At 43.1% G+C, this 22384-nt stretch overlaps 1 protein-coding gene across 1 annotated transcript in view; it reads right to left on the bottom strand.

The window, feature by feature from the left end:
• The window catches only part of plekhg2 (pleckstrin homology domain containing, family G (with RhoGef domain) member 2), a 42302-nt gene that overhangs the window by 5607 nt on the left and 14311 nt on the right, over nt 1-22384 (bottom strand). Inside the window, exons 6-12 of the mRNA XM_036001117.1 lie at nt 21488-21526; nt 18417-18424; nt 13974-14123; nt 11695-11823; nt 5297-7277; nt 3941-4430; nt 1918-2703 (exon numbers count right to left, since the gene is read on the bottom strand). Coding sequence (XP_035857010.1) covers nt 1918-2703; nt 3941-4430; nt 5297-7277; nt 11695-11823; nt 13974-14123; nt 18417-18424; nt 21488-21526 — 3583 coding nt within the window. The remainder of the gene's footprint in view (nt 1-1917; nt 2704-3940; nt 4431-5296; nt 7278-11694; nt 11824-13973; nt 14124-18416; nt 18425-21487; nt 21527-22384) is intronic.

Genomic DNA, 22384 nt, shown 5'->3' with positions numbered 1-22384 from the left:
TAAGATATCAACAACAGGGAAAGACAGGAAATAAAAGACAATGCTGCAAAAGTTAGATTTCTGCTTGGGACAAATGGGGACTCAAAAGGTCATTGGTCAAGGTAGGTTGGCATCTCCAATATGGTACCAAGTAAGTTTCTGTTATGTTTGTTTTTTCTACCTGCTAATTTTCCGTTAATTTTGCAAAACCCTGAACTTGTTTTACAGACAGTTGCCACGATCCAGCTGAAGGCAAATTCCTTACCTACAAAAACAAGCCAAGGTGGCATTCCACTTTAATTACTACACTTTGCATGAACAATTTGCACTCGCTTTAGAAGAGCCCCTAGGCCCATTCTTTGAACGACACTTTTCATGACTTGACCTTTTGGTTTGTTTTATCCGAAAAGTAATTGAATACCATTCTTATTAAATAGTCACACAGTTTTCACAGGAGCCTACGGGGAAAAACAATGGGCCAAACCTCAGCTGATTACTTTAAACTCTAAAACATATCTGGGCTGGGGTTAATCTTTCGTCAGGACAGGGTTGCTTTTTAGGGTTATACTGAGGTCTGGGTTCAGGATCCCATTTTCGCTCCCAAATCGTCAAATACTGATGCTTGGTCAGTGGCTCGCAGCGTCAGATACCGATGCAAAAATCACCCTTAATGTTTGAAGAGCGACAACGGTAGAGAGGAGTATGAAAGACAGAAAATCTGCATAGGGAGGTAGGTTGTGGGGGGTGGATGGGTCAAACAGCACAGGACTTTCCCCCAGGAGACCGGGCTTCATGTCCCGATCTTGTTCCGCGTGTCGCTGAATCGTACATTTCGTAACCCAACCCACCATCTTTTCCTAAACCTAACTGTCCCGTTCTTGTGCCGCGTGTCAGTTAAACGTACGTCCCGACCCAGAGCGTCAAAAAAGTGACACCAAGAGTCCAGAGCAAGCATATCTAAATATGACGCCAAAGGGCTAGACGTCAAAGGAGACTTTATGCGTCAGTAGCGATTGCCAAAGGCTCCTGACCAAGCGTCGCTTTTTGACGTGATGGGAGTGAGAATGTGTTGTTCATATTGACTGAGGAGATTCCCCGTTGTTGAACATCTACTTTCTGTCCTTTGATAGTAAAAAGCTGTTAAGACATTGTTGTGTGTAGTGGCTATGAACAATTAGCTACTTTTTCAAAACACATTGGGCCCTATCTAGCACCTCGTGCAGCACGGCGCAAAGCCAGACGCAACTGTCTTTGCTAGTTTAAGACCGACGCAGTTGTCAGTTTCTCGTCCAGCGCCTGCGTCGTTTAAATAGCAAATGCACCTGCGCCCATCTGTGGCCCATGGGCGTGCTGGTCTTACAGGGAGGTGTGTTCAGGTGCATTCTGGGCGTATTGCTATCTTGAGGCAGCGGGAAGTGATCGCGCCATTGACCAACAAAAACCTGGTCTAAAGTCAATAACGCAGCATTTCATTGTTATTTCAATATATTTGAATTACTAATTATGTCACATTTGACATAATTAGTCAAATGTGCCTAGGCTTATACACAGCGCGTGCACACTATGCTTGTTACACACACAGGGACGCACAGCAGCACACACACATGCAAAAGATTACAAATAAAAATATTACGGTGCAAATCCTCCATCATAACAGCAATGCTCCAAGGTCCAAACGCGCCTGGCTTTTAAAGGGAATGGGAGATGATCTCTGATTGGTTGATTGCATGTTACGCCCAAAACACACCTCTGATTAATGAAGACACTAAGTACAACCCTTTAGAACCATGCGCCCGGCGCACGGACCCTTTTTTCCGCCATTAAACTAGCAAAAGTGGATTTGGACATGCCCTAAACGCACCTGCGCCAGGCACTTCACGCCGTGCGCTTAGATTGTTAAAATAGGGCCCATTGTGTTTTAATCTGCCACGGACATACCTGGTGTTAGACAGAGCCCGTTTACCCATAGCAGTGGGTAGGTTCTGCGGCCTCTGGCTGGTGAATGTTGGTAGACAGTCTGCCGACTGCACCGAAGGAACGCGTGGTCGGGTAGGATTGGATTCAGTGTTTTGAACCGATGACCATGGACTTGGTGCACTTGCTTTGTGATCGTCTGGGGTTGCAACCAGTTCTCCTGAGGATCTGAAATAAGGGGTCTCTTCCGTAAAGACCACGGCTGAACCTTGAAGAATCATCCTGGTTTGTGAGGAAGAATCATACTTTGTCTCATTTAGTTTCATCTGAACGCTTGGGGGCTCATCTTTCTGTGGCCCACCGGAGGATCCCAGGGCGGTGGCGCCTCCCTCCGCCAGGTAAAGTGTTTCCCTCTGGGATTGATCTACGCCAAGTCCTGGCTTTGTAGATTTGTGGTACTCTGTTGGAGCCTGACTCTGTGTAGTCGCTACCATCAGAACTAGCTCCCCTGGGGATGCCTCTCCATCCATGGGTCCTGGGCAAACCAAGCAAACACTCCCATCTTTGTTGTCAGTGTGTCCTGTGGACATTTTGTATTCTGGTGCGTATTTATCTTGTATACATTGGGCAGCTGCTATATCCTGCTCATATTTGCCCTGCTCATCTCCATCTTTGGACATTTCCCACTGTGGTATGCTGTGAGCAGAGATATTTGGCTCAGAGTGTGCTGGCTGAATAATGATGTTTATAGATGTTGATTCTTCTCTGACTGAATAAACAGGGCCACACAGGTCACTCAGCTCCTCTGACCTGCAGACAACCGGGAGAATCAATGTCTTTAGAATAGAAGTCAAGATTAAAAAGAGGCAATGGGTAAGATTCCTACTGGAAAATTACACAAAATCACAATACACATGAAGGCTAATAATCAATGATAACGGTATGAAATGCTGAAATCAGTACAAACTGTATCTTATAGAAAGATGTAACGATTTTAGAAGAGGTATGTTTGGTGGTGCATTTGCTCAGTAATAGGTCTATCACCCTATCGCACTCAGCTTGTCCCACCTCAGAGAAATATCTCTAAATTGAGAACAATACTGCCCAAAGTTACCATGGAGATGATCATTCATGCTTTTATTTCTTCACGGTTAGATTACTGTAATTCTCTTTTTACTTGTTTTAATACATTTTCTCTGAGCCGTCTTCAATTGGTGCAAAATGCAGCTGATTTTATTTACTCTCCACTGGCTTCCAGTAAAATACAGAATTGATTATAAAATTTTAGTTTTAACTTTTAGAGCACTACATGGACAGACGCCTACATATATCGCAGACTTGTTGACCCCTTACTCTTCTTTCTGCACGCTTTGTTCCTCAGGTCAAAATCTTTTTTTCAAAAGTTTTAGGCGGAGAAGAATAATAACAATGAAGAAGAAGAAGAAGAAGAAAAATCAGTAGAAAAACAATAGGGTTCTACAGCCCTGCTGTATGAACGGCATAGCTTTGCTATTGCCCGTTCTTACAGACTCGGGCTTGGACCCCTAATTAGGGGAGCTTAGTTGGGACAACACAACTGGTGTGACTCACTGAGAGACCTGTCAAAGGAGAAAATACACTTTCAAACACACCTCTTGTTAAATCTTTATATCCTTTGAAAGAAACAATGTCGTTTAGTGTTTAACATGTTTAACATGTTTTAACAAGTCTTTTTTTCACAGTTTGTTTTTGCTTTTTCCAACGTCTTAAATTGTTAAATTTTTCTTCTACACATTTTAAGCGCTTATTTCTATGTCCCATATTTTCTGATATAAAACGGGTCAATCTGACCCAAAGTCAACACACGGGTTAAGGCCCTAACCCTTACCTTTTGTTTAATAAATGTAAACAGGAAATGTCACGGCTCTGCAAATGTTCACCTTTTTACGGGCATTGAATAGAAGACCATACTTTTGAAAAATGTACTTGCACATATGCATTAGTTACAGTTATCAAAAGGTCATGGCACCTTCACGAGCCACTACACTTAGCATAATTTATCACTCACCCCTCTCTTTTCTCCCTCTCTTCAGTTTTTGAATGGACCTCCCAGTTAGAGCAGTAGTCCCTGAACCCGGTGACTCTACAATCTGAGTTCATGGCTGACGTCAACGGGCTGTTACTGGAAGAGAAGCACAAACTAGAGCTCGGCTCTTCAGGTTGTGTTCTGTGGTGATGCCCTAATGCTGTAGAAGCCGTGGACATGTCAGTGGAGGTGTACCCGGGGTTGTAGTTGTTTGCCTGAGCCTGACTGGATGACAGATCTCTTGGCGAAGTTGGTAGACTTTCCCCTGGCCTGGTGGAAGACTGGTTGTTGTCACTTGATATACAGCCCACAATGGAGTCTCTTTCCTTAGTCAAAGCGGAGATGAAGTCTCTGGGCCTGGAGAGGGTGAAACCATTTGTCTGGTGGGGACAGGCCGGGGCCAGCTGCTCCTTGACAAACACATGTCCAAACAGCAGAGGCTCAACGGGTGTCAGCGCTTCCTCCTGGAAATCTAGAGGAGAACAACAAAGAACAAATACCTAAGTAGTGAATGAAAATTAACCATAAAGGAATGAGTTATTGATGGCAGCGTGGAATTATCCTCAGAGCCAAACTACTGAACTATGAAACCTCAGGCATTGTACCGTAGAAGAAGTTAAAGTAAATAGGACTTAGTAAGTAAGTGTGTCACGATTATGATTTTAATTCGAAATCGACCGAAATTTAGTCACAATCTCAAACTTTGATTTAAAAATTGGAGTCGATGCTGCCACGACCCCATGTCACGTCCGGTCGGCTTGCCAAGTGGAAAAAAACACACGTGTTGAAGTGCTGCAAGTCAATCTCCTTTAACTTAGCTACAGCCAGTCAAAAGATAGCATGGCAACTGCAGATGCAAGTATTTTGGATTTCCAGTGAGTTATGTTGACAACGTTCGCGTTGTTGACAAAAAAAGCCACAGTTTGCAAGCTCTGCTATGTACGTGTACCATATTCCTCCACTGGCAGCACGACTAACATGGCAGCTGTACTCTCAGTAACGTGACAATCTGAATCTGCAAGAAACAGGTTTGCGTATAAATCACTAAAATAGCAGTGGACCAAAGTGCTGTACAAAGGTGCTGTATAAAATAACATTGAAATGTAAAAAGAAAAGTAGAAAGAAAACACAAAAAGAACATCCCAACGACAACAACAAGCAGCAATTTACAAATACAGAATTATAGATAATGATGATAACAGAATGAGAGATTAGTATGTTAAAAAAGGCCAGGGAGTAAAAATGTGTCTTTAGCCTAGATTTTTAAACAGAAATGAAGGGATGACATCTTATATCTAAATGATGCCCACAGTCGTGAAGCGTTAAAGGCAAACTTACCATTTGTCCGGCTTTCTGCTCTCTTTATCATCCTCTTCTCCTGGGTGGTTTGGTCCTCCCGGCTCATGGTTTGGGTCTGGTATTGGCTATAAGTCCTGGTTTGGTTCTGAGTTTTAGTTTGGATCTGCGATTGCTGCCTTGTTTGTGTTACAGTTTGGCTCTGAACCTTGGTCTCGGAGTGAGTTTTGGTTCCATATTTGGACTTGGAGTGGGTATGTGATTGATTGACTTCCATGTGGTATTGTTTTTGCTGCTGGTACTTAGTTGGGGTGTGTAATTGCGTCAGAGATTGAACCTGTGCCTGGCTTTCAGTTTGGGTCTGACTTGAGTGTCCAGACAGTCTACTGTAGTCCCATGTTTGGTTCCATACAGCGCTGGCCCGTTTCTGATGCAGTGGGACCTTCATGGTGCTGGCTTTGGCACTGTACATCCGGGCCAATGTTTGGACCTTGCTCAGAATACGGTCTGAGTTTTCCATCAGCATGGGGTCTACTACAGGGGTAGCCTCAAATAACCCAATGCCGGCTACATCTGATCCCATGCCCTCAAACAAGACCCGGTTAGCGGTGACAATCCTGGAGTGGCGGGACCATCGACCAACTTTTATCTGACTGGGAAGACCCTCAAGGTTCCCACTGGTCCTGGCTAGGTCTCTGTGTTTGGTTCTGGTCCAAGTGGAATCAGTTTTGGTCTCAGTTTTTTTACATTGTTCTGTAGGTGCCAGAGGTGTAGGAGGTTCCTTATGGCTTCCATTTGGTTCTGCTGGGTTAGGTTGATGCCTATTCATAACAGCTTGATTTCCAGCACTGGTTTTGATAATTTCATCTCCGCACTTGGACTGTTTTGTAACAGATGGTCCTTCTCCTTGCGGTGCATTTCCATCGTTCTCCTCAGAAGCCACAACTCTTGTCTCCACCTCTTGCTTTTCCTCCGATAGTTCTTTGCAGACTTTTCCATTCATGTCCTGTATCTCAGCCTCTTGTCCAACAGCCCTGTTTGGGTTTGACTCTAGATTCAGGCCCACTTTGTTTGGGGTCTCTTTGTCCGGTATCACGCTAGAGGTTGGTGAGGTTGGGTCCTCTACATCAAAATCCAAGGAGCTGATTGGTTCATCTGCCCGTCCATCATTCTCTGCATCTGCTGAGGGTAGAGTTGGGGAAGAGATGGGACCAGTGGGGGAATATGGCTCTGTTTCTTGATCAGTCTCCTGATCAAAAGTTTCAGTTGTTTCATAATTGGATTGCCCACTCTCTGGCCCCCCCTGGGGTCCATTCACATCAAAGCGGGATACCGACTCCTTCACCAAGCCAGATGGGATTTGTGAGAAACTGTTTCTCCTTCTTGATGCCACTCCTTCTCCCTGTTCACCTTCCTCCTCTGCCTCATTCTCTTCGGCCTCGGCTGCTGCCTCATAGTAACTCCTGATCTTTTCGATGATCTTCTTGTCACGCTTGGTGAGGTGGGAGCCTCTCGTGGGTGGCTTGTATCTCGGGATGGGGTGATGAGGGAGCTCTGGATTTGGGGAGGGGGAGGAAGTTGTGGCCTCAGGGTTCACCTCTTCCCTTTGTGAAAGACAACTGCTGCTGTTCTCTCTTTCTTCCTCCTCTGAGATTGAGGGACGCAGATCTGATGTTGCACCAGGGATGATGCTCTCTCCTTCTCCTTTATCCCCTGTTTTCTCCTCTTCTTTCTCTTTTTCTAACACTTCATGAGACCCTCCATCTTCCTCCACACCCTTTTCCACTTCACTTGATGCATCTGGAAGTTCTTGGACTTCATTTTCAAGATCGTTTTCCTCTCCAGAGGCGCCAGTCTGGCCTTGAAGCTTGCTGTCCTTCTCCAACTCTGCTCTTTCCTGCTCCTGCTGCATTGTGGGTATTAGTTGTGGATTGGAGGGGCAAGAGACTGGTGGCAATGGGGAGGTGAAGTTGGTCTGGTTAGATGGAGGCTGACCCTCTTTAGGCTCATCCAGGGCCTGCTCCTGAAAGACAAGTAAGATAACAGTGTTTAGAAAATTACTCTATTATAAACTCCAGTAAGTCAAAATCCATCTTTGATTTCATTAGTTCGGTCAGCTAGCCAGCACCAGAACAAGAAAATACAGAATACAGTAAATGGGATTTGTTTGTTAGTCAAAAGATGTTGGTCGATCTGTTCGGTCTGTCCAACTCGATAATTACTGGCCAATTCATGGCCTCTGAACTTTCCAGAAGTACTATTATCAGGTACATAACTAAAGGGCTGCAACTAGCAATTTTTTTTCATCGTTGATTAATGTGTGGATTAGTTTCTGGATGAATGGATGAGTTGTTTGGTCTCTAAAATGTCAGAAAATGGTGAAAAATGTGGATCAGTGTTTCCCAAAAAGCCCAAGATGACGTCCTCAAACGTCTTGTTTTGTCCACAACTCAAAGATATTCAGTTTACTGTCACAGAGGAGAGAAGAAACATATAAGAAGCTGGAATCAGAGATTTTTGACTTTTTTCAATAAAAAATTACTTAAACCGATCAAAATAGTTGGCGATTAATGAAATAGTTGACAATCGATTAATCTTTGCAGCTCTAAGAAATATTACCAGCTAACAGCTTTTCACTTAAAGGTTCTCTAAGCGATATCATGAGTTTTTTTGGCTACAATATTTTTTTGTCACATACAGCAAACATCTCACTATCTGCTAGCTGCCTGTCCCCTGAACACACTGTAAAAAAAACACGGTCTCTGTAGACCAGGGGTCACCAACACGGTGCCCGCGGGCACCAGGTAGCCCCCAAGGACCACATGAGTAGCCCTCAGGCCTGTTCTAAAAATGAAAATTGAATATTGACATTATCTGTTTCCCACCTTAAGTCATTGTTGATAATTATTGTGAGAAATCATTAACGTGATCAGTGTCTTCACATAGATGAGTATCATTAATCATTAATAATCATATATAACTAAAGGCAAACTGAGCAAATTTGTTATTTCAGAAGAGTGTATCAAACTGGTAGCCCTTCGTATGACTCAGTACCCATGAAGTAGCTCTTAGTTTCAAAAAGGTTAGTGACCCCTGCTGTAGACAGCCCAGGCTCCACAAATGGTGGTGCTGATAGCCAGACTAATGTGACAGATAACAAACTCCAAAATGAATGACTTTATGCCATTTCAGGACAAATGTTGTCCAATTACTGATGAACCTCTAACAGCAACATTGTATGTTTGTTAATTTTGTAGATAGCTTTTACATTTAAATGTTTAAATTACACAACAGCATGTGAGAGTAAACAGTTTGTGCTTTTCAAGTTAAACTTCAAACAACTTAATTTATCCCAAAGGGAAATTCCATTTAGTCTGCAGACCAAAAAAAAAACATTTATACATCAACATAAACAGCAGACAGGAGTGTGTCAGAGACAACAAAGAGGTTCACTCAGTTCATTTTAACACTCCTGTTGTCCTCGGGTCAAATTTCATCCGTTTTTCAAACTATCAGAAATTTGGGTTTCTTTCAACCAAATTACCCAAAAATACAACCTGATCTCACAGAATTCCATGAAATGAACACGGACCCTTAACTCAAAATCTGTGGCAGTTTCATGGAATCGCAAAAAAATCTGTGATGGGCCCACGGAAGAATTCTGTGAAATGAACACGGCCCCTTAAGTTAAGGAAAAGGTCGTGACGTGGGTGGGCTTACGTTTCCATGACACACGGGACAACATCCACGGTTGGGATTAGGTAAAGAAGAACGGGACGGTTGGGTTTAGGAAAAGAAGAACGGGACAGTTGGGTTTAGGTAAAGAATGGGACGGTTGGGTTTAGGAAAAGAAGAACGGGACATTTGGGTTTAGGTAAAGAAGAACGGGACAGTTGGGTTTAGATAAAGAAGAACGGGATGGTTGGGTTTAGGTAAAGAAGAACGGGACAGTTGGGTTTAGGAAAAGAAGAACGGGACAGTTGGGTTTAGGTAAAGAATGGGACGGTTGGGTTTAGGTAAAGAAGAACGGGACAGTTGGGTTCAGGTAAAGAATGGGACGGTTGGGTTTAGGAAAAGAAGAACGGGACGGTTGGGTTTAGGTAAAGAAGAACGGGACGGTTGGGTTTAGGTAAAGAAGAATGGGACAGTTGGGTTTAGGTAAAGAAGAACGGAACAGTTGGGTTTAGGAAAAGAAGAACGGGAGAGTTGGGTTTAGGTTAAAAAAAACGGGACAGTTGGGTTTAGGAAAAGAAGAACGGGACAGTTGGGTCTAGGAAAAGAACAACGGGACAGTTGGGTTTAGGTAAAGAAGAACGGGACATTTGCGTTTAGGTAAAGAAGAACGGGACAGTTGGGTTTAGGTAAAGAAGAACGGGACAGCTGGCTTTAGATAAAGAAGAACGGGACGATTGGGTTTAGGTATAGAAGAACGGGACGGTTGTGTTTAGGAAAAAAAGAACGGGACAGTTGGGTTTAGGAAAAGAAGAACGGGACAGTTGGGTTTAGGTAAAGAATGGGACGGTTGGGTTTAGGTAAAGAAGAACGGGACAGTTGGGTTTAGGTAAAGAATGGGACGGTTGGGTTTAGGAAAAGAAGAACGGGACAGTTGGGTTTAGGTAAAGAATGGGACGGTTGGGTTTAGGTAAAGAAGAACGGGACAGTTGGGTTTAGGTAAAGAATGAGACGGTTGGGTTTAGGTAAAGAAGAACGGGACAGTTGGGTTTAGGAAAAGAAGAACTGGACGGTTGGGTTTAGGTAAAGATGAACGCGACGGTTGGGTTTAGGTAAAGAAGACCGGGACGGTTGGATTTAGGTAAAGAAGACCGGGACGGTTGGGTTTAGGTAAAGAAGAACGGGACAGTTGGGTTTAGAAAAAGAACGCGACAGTTGGGTTTAGGTAAAGAACGGGACAGTTGGGTTTAGGTAAAGAACGGGACAGTTGGGTTTAGGTAAAGAAGAACAGGACAGTTGGGTTTAGGTAAAGAACGGGACAGTTGGATTTAGGAAAAGAAGAACGGGACAGTTGGGTTTAGGTAAAGAAGAACAGGACAGTTGGGTTTAGGTAAAGAACGGGACGGTTGGGTTTAGATAAAGAAGAACGGGACAGTTGGGTTTAGGAAAAGAAGAATGGGACAGTTGGATTTAGGTAAAGAACGGGACAGTCGGGTTTAGGTAAAGAACAGGACGGTTGGGTTTAGGTAAAGAAGAACGGGACAGTTGGGTTTAGGTAAAGAAGAATGGGACAGTTGGGTTTAGGTAAAGAAGAATGGGACAGTTGGGTTTACGTAAAGAAGTACGGGACAGTTGGGTTCATGTTTAATATGTATGTTTGCTTGTTTATGTGTGCACCTTTCACCAAGGCAAGTTCCACATAAGTGTACTTATTCTGGCAGTAAACCTTTTCAGTTTTTTTTTTTTTCTGGGGATAGGTCTGCCTGCAAGAGTTAAAATTCTGGGATAGGGGAAAACATGTTTTGGCTTGTTTGTATTTCTTGAAACCAATCATAATTGTCTAGGGTGGCGCCAAGCCCCGAATGCAGCAAAATAGCTAGCAGTGATAGCGGAAGGGGAGGAGCGTACCGTCTAAAATGGTTGCCAATGGCAGGCTTTATCCATAGACAATAAAATAAATGGACACAGTGACGCCATATACTTCGACGGAGACCAGTGAAGTCACTTTTCCAGTGATGGCTTAGCGTTACTGCACAGCCTCCAACTCAGCTTGATGTAGATGTGACGTGAGCAACCTGTCTGAAAGTTGTAAGTCTTTTGGTTGCTGTGCCAAGAGAAATCTAAATCATTCCCAATCTTGCAGAGACGGAGAGCGTAGGTATATGTAAGGAGATAACATAGGCACAGGCTAATTATTGCTAACTAAAATGCTAGTTAACATTAGTAATTAAACTTAAACAGCTAATGTAAGTCCAAACTGCCTGCGAGCTTCTCCTGTACTATACGGTAATTCCTCTACTGAGCGACAGTAAGTTGCGTGGTTATGACACAACCTATTTTTACAAAAACGTCTACTATGGATCCATAACGTGAGATACAAGGTAATGGAGCCTTTTATACATTGTTGTTTTTCTTTAGAAATAAACAATGGACAAATAGACTCTTTAAACGCTTCAGATGTAAAGTTATTCGAAGTCAAAATGAATGGCAGTCAATGGGATGCTAACGGAAGGTGATGGCTTGTTAGCCGACAATCTCCCCGTAGGAGGTACGCTTTCTGGATGCTAGCTTACCCACTTGGCTTTATCTCAACAGTCTACAGCCGGTAAGTCAGGCTAGTATTAATAAGTCAGGCTAGTATTAGTAAGTCACAGTATTTGTGAATCAGGTTTTAAATTGAGTCCTATTGCAAATCTGGTTGATGGCATATTCAAGAAGAGTTGATTCTTTAATGCTACAAATAGAGTTGCGTTATAGTGCATTCAAACCGTGGGGCCGGTGTGTATGGCGGTGAGTCCCTCCCTGGCTCTGCTCTGGTTGATGAACTCCAGGATCTCTTCGGTGATGGACAGCGTGGGAAGAGGGCTGAGGGGGGTCAACTCCTCTGCATCCTCGTCCTCCTCATTCAAACACAATAGAAAAGAATACATTTGGTTACAATAGGATCTAGCGGTGGTAGAAAATACTATCTCAGATCTAAACCAGAGAACGCAACAGTTGGTGGTTTTAAACGCATCGTTAACGTTGTGAAACGGTCGCAGTCTGGTTAGGTTTAGACACCAAAACTACTTAGTTAAAGTGCTCATATTATGCTGTTTGGCTTACCATCTCCAACAGAAAACACTGTTCACAAACTGCTCCAAACAGCTCTGTTGTAGTCCAGCCTTTACTTCAGAGACAAACGTGGTCACTTTGTAACACACGGTATAATGCTCGCCTAGCTGCTAGCGTGGCACGCCCTCATACTCTGCTTCTGACTGGCTAGTAGTCCTTACCTAGGTACTGTCAGGACACGCCCTCATACTCTGCTTCTGACTGGCTAGTAGTCCTTACCTAGATACTGTCAGGGCACGCCCTCATACTCTGCTTCTGACTGGCTAGTAGTCCTTACCTAGGTACTGTCAGGGCACGCCCTCATACTCTGCTTCTGACTGGCTAGTAGTCCTTACCTAGGTACTGTCAGGGCACGCCCTCATACTCTGCTTCTGACTGGCTAGTAGTCCTTACCTAGCTACTGAGCATGTGCGACTCCCAACAAAGATGTTACAGCAGTGAGAGGTCTCACTCTGTAGCTAAAACAGAGACCTGAACACAGGGTGAAAAGAGGAGCTGCAGCAATGTGCAGTACAACAAGAATATGCTGTTTTTTAAAAATTAAACCATGTAAACCTATTCTGGTACAACCTCTAAATACAATTATGAACCTGAAAATATAATATGAGCACTTTACGTTTAGAATATAGATGGTGGTTTGGGTTAAAATCAGACGTTACTTCACTTCCTGAAGGTAACGCAAGTGACGTTCGTAAAATAAAAAAAACTCTCTGTGTCCTTTTCTTTTCAAACAGGACATGAACCCCGGTCTCCTGGGTGAAAGTCCTGTTTGTTTGACCCCCCCAACCTGCCTCCTTACCAGGACATTTGGCACTCTTATACTTCCTCACCTTACTTCCTGCTTTGCTCCCGTCAGAACTACTGCCGCCATTAGAGGGAGCCGCCGCTAGAAACTTAAATATACTGTAGGTCGTAATTGATGCTTGAACAAAAATTTTTTTGGGTGGGAGGACAGACACAATAGGACATACTATAAGTTTTAAACAAGTAGACGTCTATATATATATATAAACAGTATATACATAGTATAAGTTTACAAGGAGACTGAATGTGATTTAGTGCCTAATGTTCAGTCAAAATTACAACACAGCTATCAACGTGCGGAATATTGAAGTTTAACATTTCACACTGTTTTTTTTGGGGGGAGGACAGACTCAATAGGACATACTATTACTATAAAACAAGTAGAAGTCTATATGTACTGGATATATATATACATTGTAAACATAGTATGTCCCATCGAGTCTGAAAAACAATGCTTCCAGACGTCATTCGTACAAGCAGCAATTATGACCTACATTTACATTTCTAGTGGCAGCGCCCTCTACATAGTCTGCATTGATTAAAGTCCCAGTGTGTAACGTGTTTAGTTGTTCATTATCAAAATCTGTGTTGCCCGTTCACAAACTTGTCCTTTTTCATGAATATTTACCACCACCATCAATTCCAAGTATTCCTTTTGGCTTGACATTTTACATTTGCATTTGCATGAACTGGGGTAGACGCTCCGTATTCATGCTCCATCTAGAAATACGTTAGCCGGTAAGGGACATACAGGATATACTGCTCCGACTTTCGCGTTTTCGCTGTCACATGATAAACTCACAGTTGCTGCTAATGGGTATCTTGGCTTTTTGAAGCGTGAAGGCTACCGTAGCTGTATTACGTACTTTGAACTGCGTGGTCTCAACACTAGATGGGAGAAATTCCCACATATTGGACCTTTAAGTAAAATAAGTTTACTAATTTTAACAATTTCTTCGATACAGTTTAGAGTCCACTGTTCAAACATATATCTGTACGCCAGACTTATTTGATGCTGACACCTAAGGGGAAAAAATTCAATCCAATCCAATCAACTCAAATCCCGTCCAATAGTTAAACTTAATGTGATCTTACATCAAGTCACATCCCGTCACTCAGACTAAATTACCTCTTCCTCTCGGTTTGGTTGCAGCTGTGGCATCAGACTGGGTTCGGTCCTCTCGGCCTCCACCTCGATGACGGAGGACGCGAGCGTGCTGCTGCTGCCCGCCGAGCCCAGACTGTCTGCTTGACACAGCTCGCCCTCGCTTCCCGCCTGCTGCAAAAAAACAACAACACATCAGGCCACACAGTCTACATGAAACGAAGGTCATGTTTTCACCTTGCTGACTGATGTTTGTGACATCATATCCAATCCAGTCCCTTTGAGCTCATGCTGTATCACTAGATTTTAACAATAATTGAAAAGACTAATGGTCCTATCTAGCACCCGGTGCAGTGCGACGCAAAGCCCGACGCAAGTGTCTTTGCTAGTTTAAGACCGATGCAGTTGTCAGTTTCCCATCCAGCGCCTGCGTCGTTTAAATAGCAAAAATTAATGCACCTGCGCCCATCTGTGCAGTTGTGTCTTACAGGGAGGTGTGTTCAGGTGCATTCTGGGCGTGCTGGTCTTACAGGGAGGTGTGTTCAGGTGCATTCTGGGTGTGCTGGTCTTACATGGAGGTGTGTTCAGGTGCATTCTGGGCGTGCTGGTCTTACAGGGAGGTGTGTTCAGGTGCATTCTGGGCGGCTGGTCTTACAGGGAGGTGTGTTCAGGTGCATTCTGGGCGTGCTGGCCTTACAGGGAGGTGTGTTCAGGTGCATTCTGGACGTATTACTATCTTGAGGCAGCGGGGAAGTGATCGCACTATTGACCAACAAAAACCTGGTCTAAAGTCAATAACGTAGCATTTCATTGTTATTTTAACAGCAAATTAGTAAAATGTTCCTAGGCTTATGCACAGCGCGCGGGAGAGAGATGGGTAAGACATGCAGCAAAGGGCCGCAGGTCGGAATCAAACACTGGGCCACTGCGGTACGGACTGAGCCTTGGTACATGGGGTGCACGCTCTACCAGGTGAGCTACCAGGGCGCCCCAACACTGCTACATTTTCAATTTGATTGGGTTTGCGTTCAGACTGCACTTTGTCACACGCACCAAACACTGTAAACAAATGTCACACGGTGGAAACGGTCGCAGGTTTATTAGACAGAATATCTGAGTGAAATTCGCCGACACTTCTGCTCTCAGAAATAACGGAGCAACGCCAAATTCACAACGTTTTGGGTTTTCTGGTTCTAGGTTAGTGATAGTGTTTGTAATATTTCAGAAGAAGGCGAACAATTTGAGCAGCTGACAAAAACCTGGTCTAAAGTCAATAACGTAGCATTTCATTGTTATTTTAACAGCAAATTAGTAAAATGTTCCTAGGCTTATGCACAGCGCGCGGGAGAGAGATGGGTAAGACATGCAGCAAAGGGCCGCAGGTCGGAATCAAACACTGGGCCACTGCGGTACGGACTGAGCCTTGGTACATGGGGTGCACGCTCTACCAGGTGAGCTACCAGGGCGCCCCAACACTGCTACATTTTCAATTTGATTGGGTTTGCGTTCAGACTGCACTTTGTCACACGCACCAAACACTGTAAACAAATGTCACACGGTGGAAACGGTCGCAGGTTTATTAGACAGAATATCTGAGTGAAATTCGCCGACACTTCTGCTCTCAGAAATAACGGAGCAACGCCAAATTCACAACGTTTTGGGTTTTCTGGTTCTAGGTTAGTGATAGTGTTTGTAATATTTCAGAAGAAGGCGAACAATTTGAGCAGCTGACAAAAACCTGGTCTAAAGTCAATAACGTAGCATTTCATTGTTATTTTAACAGCAAATTAGTAAAATGTTCCTAGGCTTATGCACAGCGCGCGGGAGAGAGATGGGTAAGACATGCAGCAAAGGGCCGCAGGTCGGAATCAAACACTGGGCCACTGCGGTACGGACTGAGCCTTGGTACATGGGGTGCACGCTCTACCAGGTGAGCTACCAGGGCGCCCCAACACTGCTACATTTTCAATTTGATTGGGTTTGCGTTCAGACTGCACTTTGTCACACGCACCAAACACTGTAAACAAATGTCACACGGTGGAAACGGTCGCAGGTTTATTAGACAGAATATCTGAGTGAAATTCGCCGACACTTCTGCTCTCAGAAATAACGGAGCAACGCCAAATTCACAACGTTTTGGGTTTTCTGGTTCTAGGTTAGTGATAGTGTTTGTAATATTTCAGAAGAAGGCGAACAATTTGAGCAGCTGACAGACAGCGAGGGAAGGAGAGAGAGAGATGATGTCACACAGACCACCAGAAATTGCAGGATGGAAAATGCTTTTTGGTTCACTTCCTAGCCGAGACTGACAACAAGTGTCACATGTTAGTTTCTATCACCTTGTCAGTACGTGATCTGTGCTGCCTGCACGATCTGATATGCGCATAAATACGTAGTAGAAAACGTGACTGTTTCCCTACACTACATTATTTGTATCACGCATGCGTTGAAACAGCTGGCACAACTGGCGGCATATTTTTGTAGGCTACATTTTATGTTATTCATTATGCAGTTAACGGCGGGTCAGATATTTAAATTAAGTACTTATTGTCACTGATCCAAAACTAACTAAAATATGGACGTCCGTGTACTACGCCGTGGCCATATTGTTATTTTTGTGACATGTAGTGTGGGGATGTTGTGATGTTTTTAAGTGTAGCTTACGCTATGCATTACGAGGTGTTTACGTGGTTGCCAATCCCAAATAATAAAGGAGTTGTTACATGTTACATGAACATACACCATTTAGGTTACATGTGGAATGAAGTTTTGAGTCTTTCTGTCACTGCAAACCTTCCGTTTCCTCCACACTCCCCTTTGCGATTCATTGCTATTTGGAACAGATCGTGCAGTGTCGAAAATCATCGTAAAACGGGATTATCATCTGCATATGCGCGAACATCTTGCACATGTTGGATCGTGCAGGCAGCACAGATTGCGTACCCACACACCGTATAAATACATTTTTGATCACTTTTGGTATTTGGTATTTTTAGTCGGACAGAGAAAATAACATATTTATAGGATCCCTTAACTGAAGGAGAGATGGAGCAGGGACCCCCTACTACCAATATTGTACAAAATTAAGTTGCATATTGTCACCTTCCTAAAATAATGGCCTATGTCATTTTTTCAGGTTTTTCAGAAAACACAAAAAACTGAACGGCCTAAGTCACACGCTTGACATAGGCCGTTATATTAAGGAGTAGAATCACATGACCTGTTCAACTGAGGATGTAGGCAATAATTTTGTACATACATATGGCACAGTGATTCCTTAGGATGAACTGTATCTGTGGCTGGCTACCTTAGTGACTACCTTACCCATAGGCTAGTAAGCCTATCATCAGTGGGGATTTATATTTGCTAATAATGTTATATTCATGTTAAATAATTTGAATTTGAAAAAAGTTTCAGAAATTAACAATAATTTGGAGGCCCCCTTGCAGTGACTCTGAGGACCCCCTTGGGGGTCCCGGACCCCCTGTTGAAGATATCTGGTCTAGACTATAAAGTTCATATTATCCGTATTAAAGTCGTGGTTTAAAGTGCTCATATTCTGCTCATTTTCAGGTTCATAATTGTATTTTGAGGTTGTATCAGAATAGGTTTACATGGCTTAGTTTTCAAAGAAACACCATATTTTTGTTGTACTGCACATTGCTGCAGCTCCTCTTTTCACCCTGTGTTCAGGTCTCTGTTTTAGCTACAGAGTGAGACCTCTCACTGCTGTAACATCTTTGTTGGCGGTCGCACATGCTCAGTAGCTAGGTAAGATCACATGCTCAGTAGCTAGGTAAGATCACATGCTCAGTAGCTAGGTAAGATCACATGCTCAGTAGCTAGGTAAGATCACATGCTCAGTAGCTAGGTAAGACCACATGCTCAGTAGCTAGGTAAGGACTACATGAGCTAGCTAGCTGTTTCTCCAACTTCAGTAGTACAAGGCAGGATTAGCCGGGAGACTTCTTCTAAACGAGGGCGCACTTCCAACTTTGTGTGGAATACCTGCAGAACAGGGACATGGAAGTAGTTCTGTACAAGTTATTTTTTAGATTAGGGTGAACTAGTGTGTGTTGTAGCAGTGTTTTGCCATTCAGAACGAGCTAGCATGCTAACGGTTAGCCCCCTAGGCCCCTCGTCTCGGTTAGTGACGTAGAAAGCCGTGCAGATTTTGACCAGCTCACCCGGAGACTGAAGGCAGGACACATTCAGAAACCGTATCTCACTCTAAACAGCATGGATGATTTTTTTTTCCAAGTTTGTTTGCGTGTGGAAACACCAGAGACACAAAATAACTCCCCGAATCCCAGAAAAAGTGATATTTTTTTTTATATGTGCACTTTATTTGTGTGGCTTCTTGTTCTGCACCAAAACCACATCAGATTTAGTTTGACAGCTGGTGCTTATCTACAGATATGACATGAGTCTTTGTTTCCCAGTCAGCGGAGCGTGAAGCACTCTTACCTTCAAGGCTGCAGGATTCCCCGTGTTGGTCAGAAAGAGTCGGTGGAGGGAAGAGAAGAAAAAACAGAAGAACACGTGTGATACATTGGGAAAGACAGAGATGTTATCAAGATGTTAGGGCTGTTTTGACAGGCACTTAACCACTTGGCAACATTCACAGAATAAATCCAAGAACAAAAAGGGTTTTTAGATGTCTTGACTTTGCTTGGCTGCTGGCTGGCTCTGCAGAGCTGCGCCAAACTACTAAACGGCCAGAACAAATCGTCAATACATCAAGGAGTCTGGTACAACCCCTGCAGAGCTGGGAGATAATTTTCTGTAACAATACCAGCTAATTAAAATGAAATCCCTCTGAGGACGACTGATGCGTTTTTATTTTAATGTCTCTATAAATATTCCAGGAATAATACAGCGCGGTAATGTGGTTAAGATATTCCCAGAATCTAAACTGTTGACTAGTGCTGCACAATATATCATTTTTCTACCGTTATGGCGATTTAAACTGGCGCAATGAATGCATGGCAAAAGGCTGCAACATATCGCAAAAAATACTCTGATAAGACAATATCAGCAGAAAACTGCACTTTAAAATGTAACTGTCATTCTTTTTTTTTAAGTGCTGCCTTTTATGACTAAAAGAACGTTGGAGATGATTTCCTTTCATTTGTTTTAAATTCAACAAGCAGTTTGTTGTATTTTAGCAGAATACTGAAAGCTGCAGAAAACTGAGAACACTTTAAAGGAACACGCCGACTTATTGGGACTTTGTCTTATTCCCCGTATCCCCCAGAGTTAGATAAGTCCGTACAATCCCTTCTCATCTCCGTGCGTGTCTTAACTCTGTCTGACTCACCCACCGTTAGCCTAGCTTAGCACAGATCTTGGAGGTAACCGTCTCCATCTAGCCTACTGCTCCCAATGAGTGACAAAATAACGCCAACATGTTCCTATTTACATGTTGTTATTTGTATAGTCACAGCGTGTACAAATAACAAGGTCACATGAGACACAGCCATCTTCTAACCGTATACAAACTGGGAACTATATTCTCAGAAGGCGAAGCACTGCTACTTCTGCTATTTGAGCGGAGTGATATGCTCGCAGCACCTGAGAAGCCCCGAGCAGAGAGTAGCAGTGCTTTGCCTTCTGAGAAATAGTTCCCAATTGTATCTGACAACCAACTGAATATTACTTTCTAGCCCTTCCTTCCTAACCCTAACCACGAAATGATCTCTTAGTATCTCCATCGTTTACATGCAGCTGTTCTAGCCACTCCAATATTAACTTTGGTCTTGTTGCTTTGCCTGTCACTTTGTCGTTTTAATTCTCTTTTTCGCTTCCCTGGCGAGTAATCTCCCCCTGGCATTCGTCACGGTGCCACTGAGTGTCAGAGGGCGAAATGCGGAGGTATGTCCCTCTTTGGCTAATGTATTTTAAAGACGGAGGCGCAACATGGCTGCCGTCATTCGAGTGACTCACTCGTATGTATTCTGAATGATCCTGAATGTCAGATTCTACGCTTAGAATACTTTGATTAGTTGGAGGAAGTAATTACACATGAATGAGCACATATTTGTGAAAGAACAAAGTTTTTTTTTGCTAAGAATCAACTCAAAAAAATACACAATGTAGGTTTAACTAAGCAGACTTGTTCCCACGAGTGAATCGATGTGCTAAATTACTGTTTATTAGCTGTAGATGGGGTGGGACCGGGTGACAATAAAGTCTGTAGATTTGTATGACTTTATGTATCTGTATTGTATACTGTAAATACTTTGTATTTTATTGCAGCATCTACCTGTCCAGGGACTACGGGCGGAAACTAGCAATTTGCTGGCACAAGACATCTATTAATGTTTTTGGTGCACTGTCCCTGTTCAAATAAATAAATTGCAAATTACAATTACAATTACATCCATGCAACTCTACCTGTAATGCTCATTGACATTTTTTTTGGTAAATCTGTGGTTTATATTTCGACGAGCAAAAGAAAGAACTACATAGTTCTTTCTTTTGCTCGTTGAAATATAATTCGCTGTATGTGTACAAATCATGATTACTTTGTGTCGCTTTTATTCAATTTCAATTGAAATTCATTTACTTTGCGAGTACTTTTGTGACTCTGCCTTTCGTTGTACTTATATGTCGTGATAAATGTCTTAAGTTTCATTCATAAAAGGTCTTAAAAAGTCTTAAATTTAACTTGGTGAAACCTGCAGAAACCCTGTTCTCTGCAGTGGTAAACAGATGTCTGCACTTTGCCAAAGATATCGTTCCATGAGCAACAGCTCCACCTAATGTTTGAATAAAGCGGGAGAACATTCCTGCTGTTCAACAGTTAATGTTACTGTAACTGCTAGGGATGCACCGAATCCAGATTTTTGGGGTTCGGCCAAATACCGAATACCAAATCCACTGGTTAAGATTCTGCAGAATCCGAAACCGAACACTGAATCCTCCTCCCGTCCTCAGTCCATTAACTCAGTAAACACATTAATGAAGTAAACAGTGACTGTCCTTCCTTTGCCGTACCTGAAGTTGCTGCATTTTGGCTGCTGTCTGTAGATTCCTTCGTGCACAACTGGTATTCTTTCGGATGTTTCATACCAGATGTTGTAACAGCGGTGATGTTGTGTATAGTTTAGGGTCCTCGCCACCACGAGACAAATCGGCATTGTAGATTGAACATGTAGCTGGACTTGAATGGCCTTCTTTTGACTGAAAATACTGCCAAACTACACTTTTTCTGCTCACAAATTCCATTTTCACCTTCTCACAGCCTGAGCCTACTGCATTGAACGCTCCACCTACGTAAACACCTTCCCGTAATCAACGGCGCCGTCATTACATCCACCAGCGTAGTGCAAGCGTAGGGTTCGGTCCGGTGGGAAAAAATTCTAAGATTTGGCAGAAACCCAACCCCGTCAAAAAGCCCAATATTCAGCCCAATCTGAAGCCTGGATTCGGTGCATCCCTGGTAACTGCTGTGAGCTGCTGCAGAGTTTGTTGGTTCATGTTTTGATGGGATCATTAGTGTGAATGAATGATCAGATGACACTGAAATAACATACCGTTGGGATGAAACGCTGCTTCGATGTCTTTAGCCGGAGCTGGAAAAGAAACAAAGAGTTTATTTCCTGCTGGCTCAGGATTTTACCAATTTATTGCTTGTCATAACATCACTTAATCCTAGAATGTTGCTAAATATTCTCGTTATGACACAACGCCAACATGTGTTATAAAAACAAGGCGTTTTGTGGACTGACGGTGATATATGATGAGCTGGTATGTTTTGGCAGGGTGTAAGAACCGATATCTATCTATCCGTCGTGTTCTGACTGAAACAGGAGTTAATTTATGTGTTGCAGGTTTCTGAGAGTCGATGGGTTCATTCAGGATCTGAGGGTATTATTAGGTTACCGTTGGACAGGAAATGCATTAAAACAAGTCACGTTTTAAACGCCAAAATACAGGGATAAACTAAATTGGCCAAAAAAAGGATCAAATATATTGAAAAAAAGTTACAAATACGTCAGAAAAAGCCACTGAAACGTCAAAAGAAAGACCAAAAATGTTGGAAAAGCCTCAAAATTGTTGAAAATAAAGGACAATAACATCACAAAAAAAGACAGATAAAGCCCTAAAAACATCTGAAAAGCGTAAAAAAAACATCGGAACAACTCAGATTGGACAGATCGTCTAGCTAGCTGTCTGGATTTACCCTGCAGAGATCTGAGGAGCTAACTAGCCTGTTGAGACCGTCCTGATCTCGCGAGCTCCAGTTTTCCACTCGCAGATCAGTCTGGCATCTTGAGACAGAGAAAATTTGGAGCCGTTCGCCAAACGACCGACTAATCAGCGTTGGTTTTGAGGTGGGTTTAGATGTGACGCAACGAGAAGCGACTGGCGGCTTCCATGGTTGAGATGAGCGTAGCTATCGCGCAAGTTTTATCCGAATTAGAAAGTAT

Source organism: Sander lucioperca, chromosome 5, assembly GCF_008315115.2.
Source record: "Sander lucioperca isolate FBNREF2018 chromosome 5, SLUC_FBN_1.2, whole genome shotgun sequence".
NCBI classification, from domain to species: domain Eukaryota; kingdom Metazoa; phylum Chordata; class Actinopteri; order Perciformes; family Percidae; genus Sander; species Sander lucioperca.
This window is presented reverse-complemented; position numbering and strand designations above follow the sequence as displayed.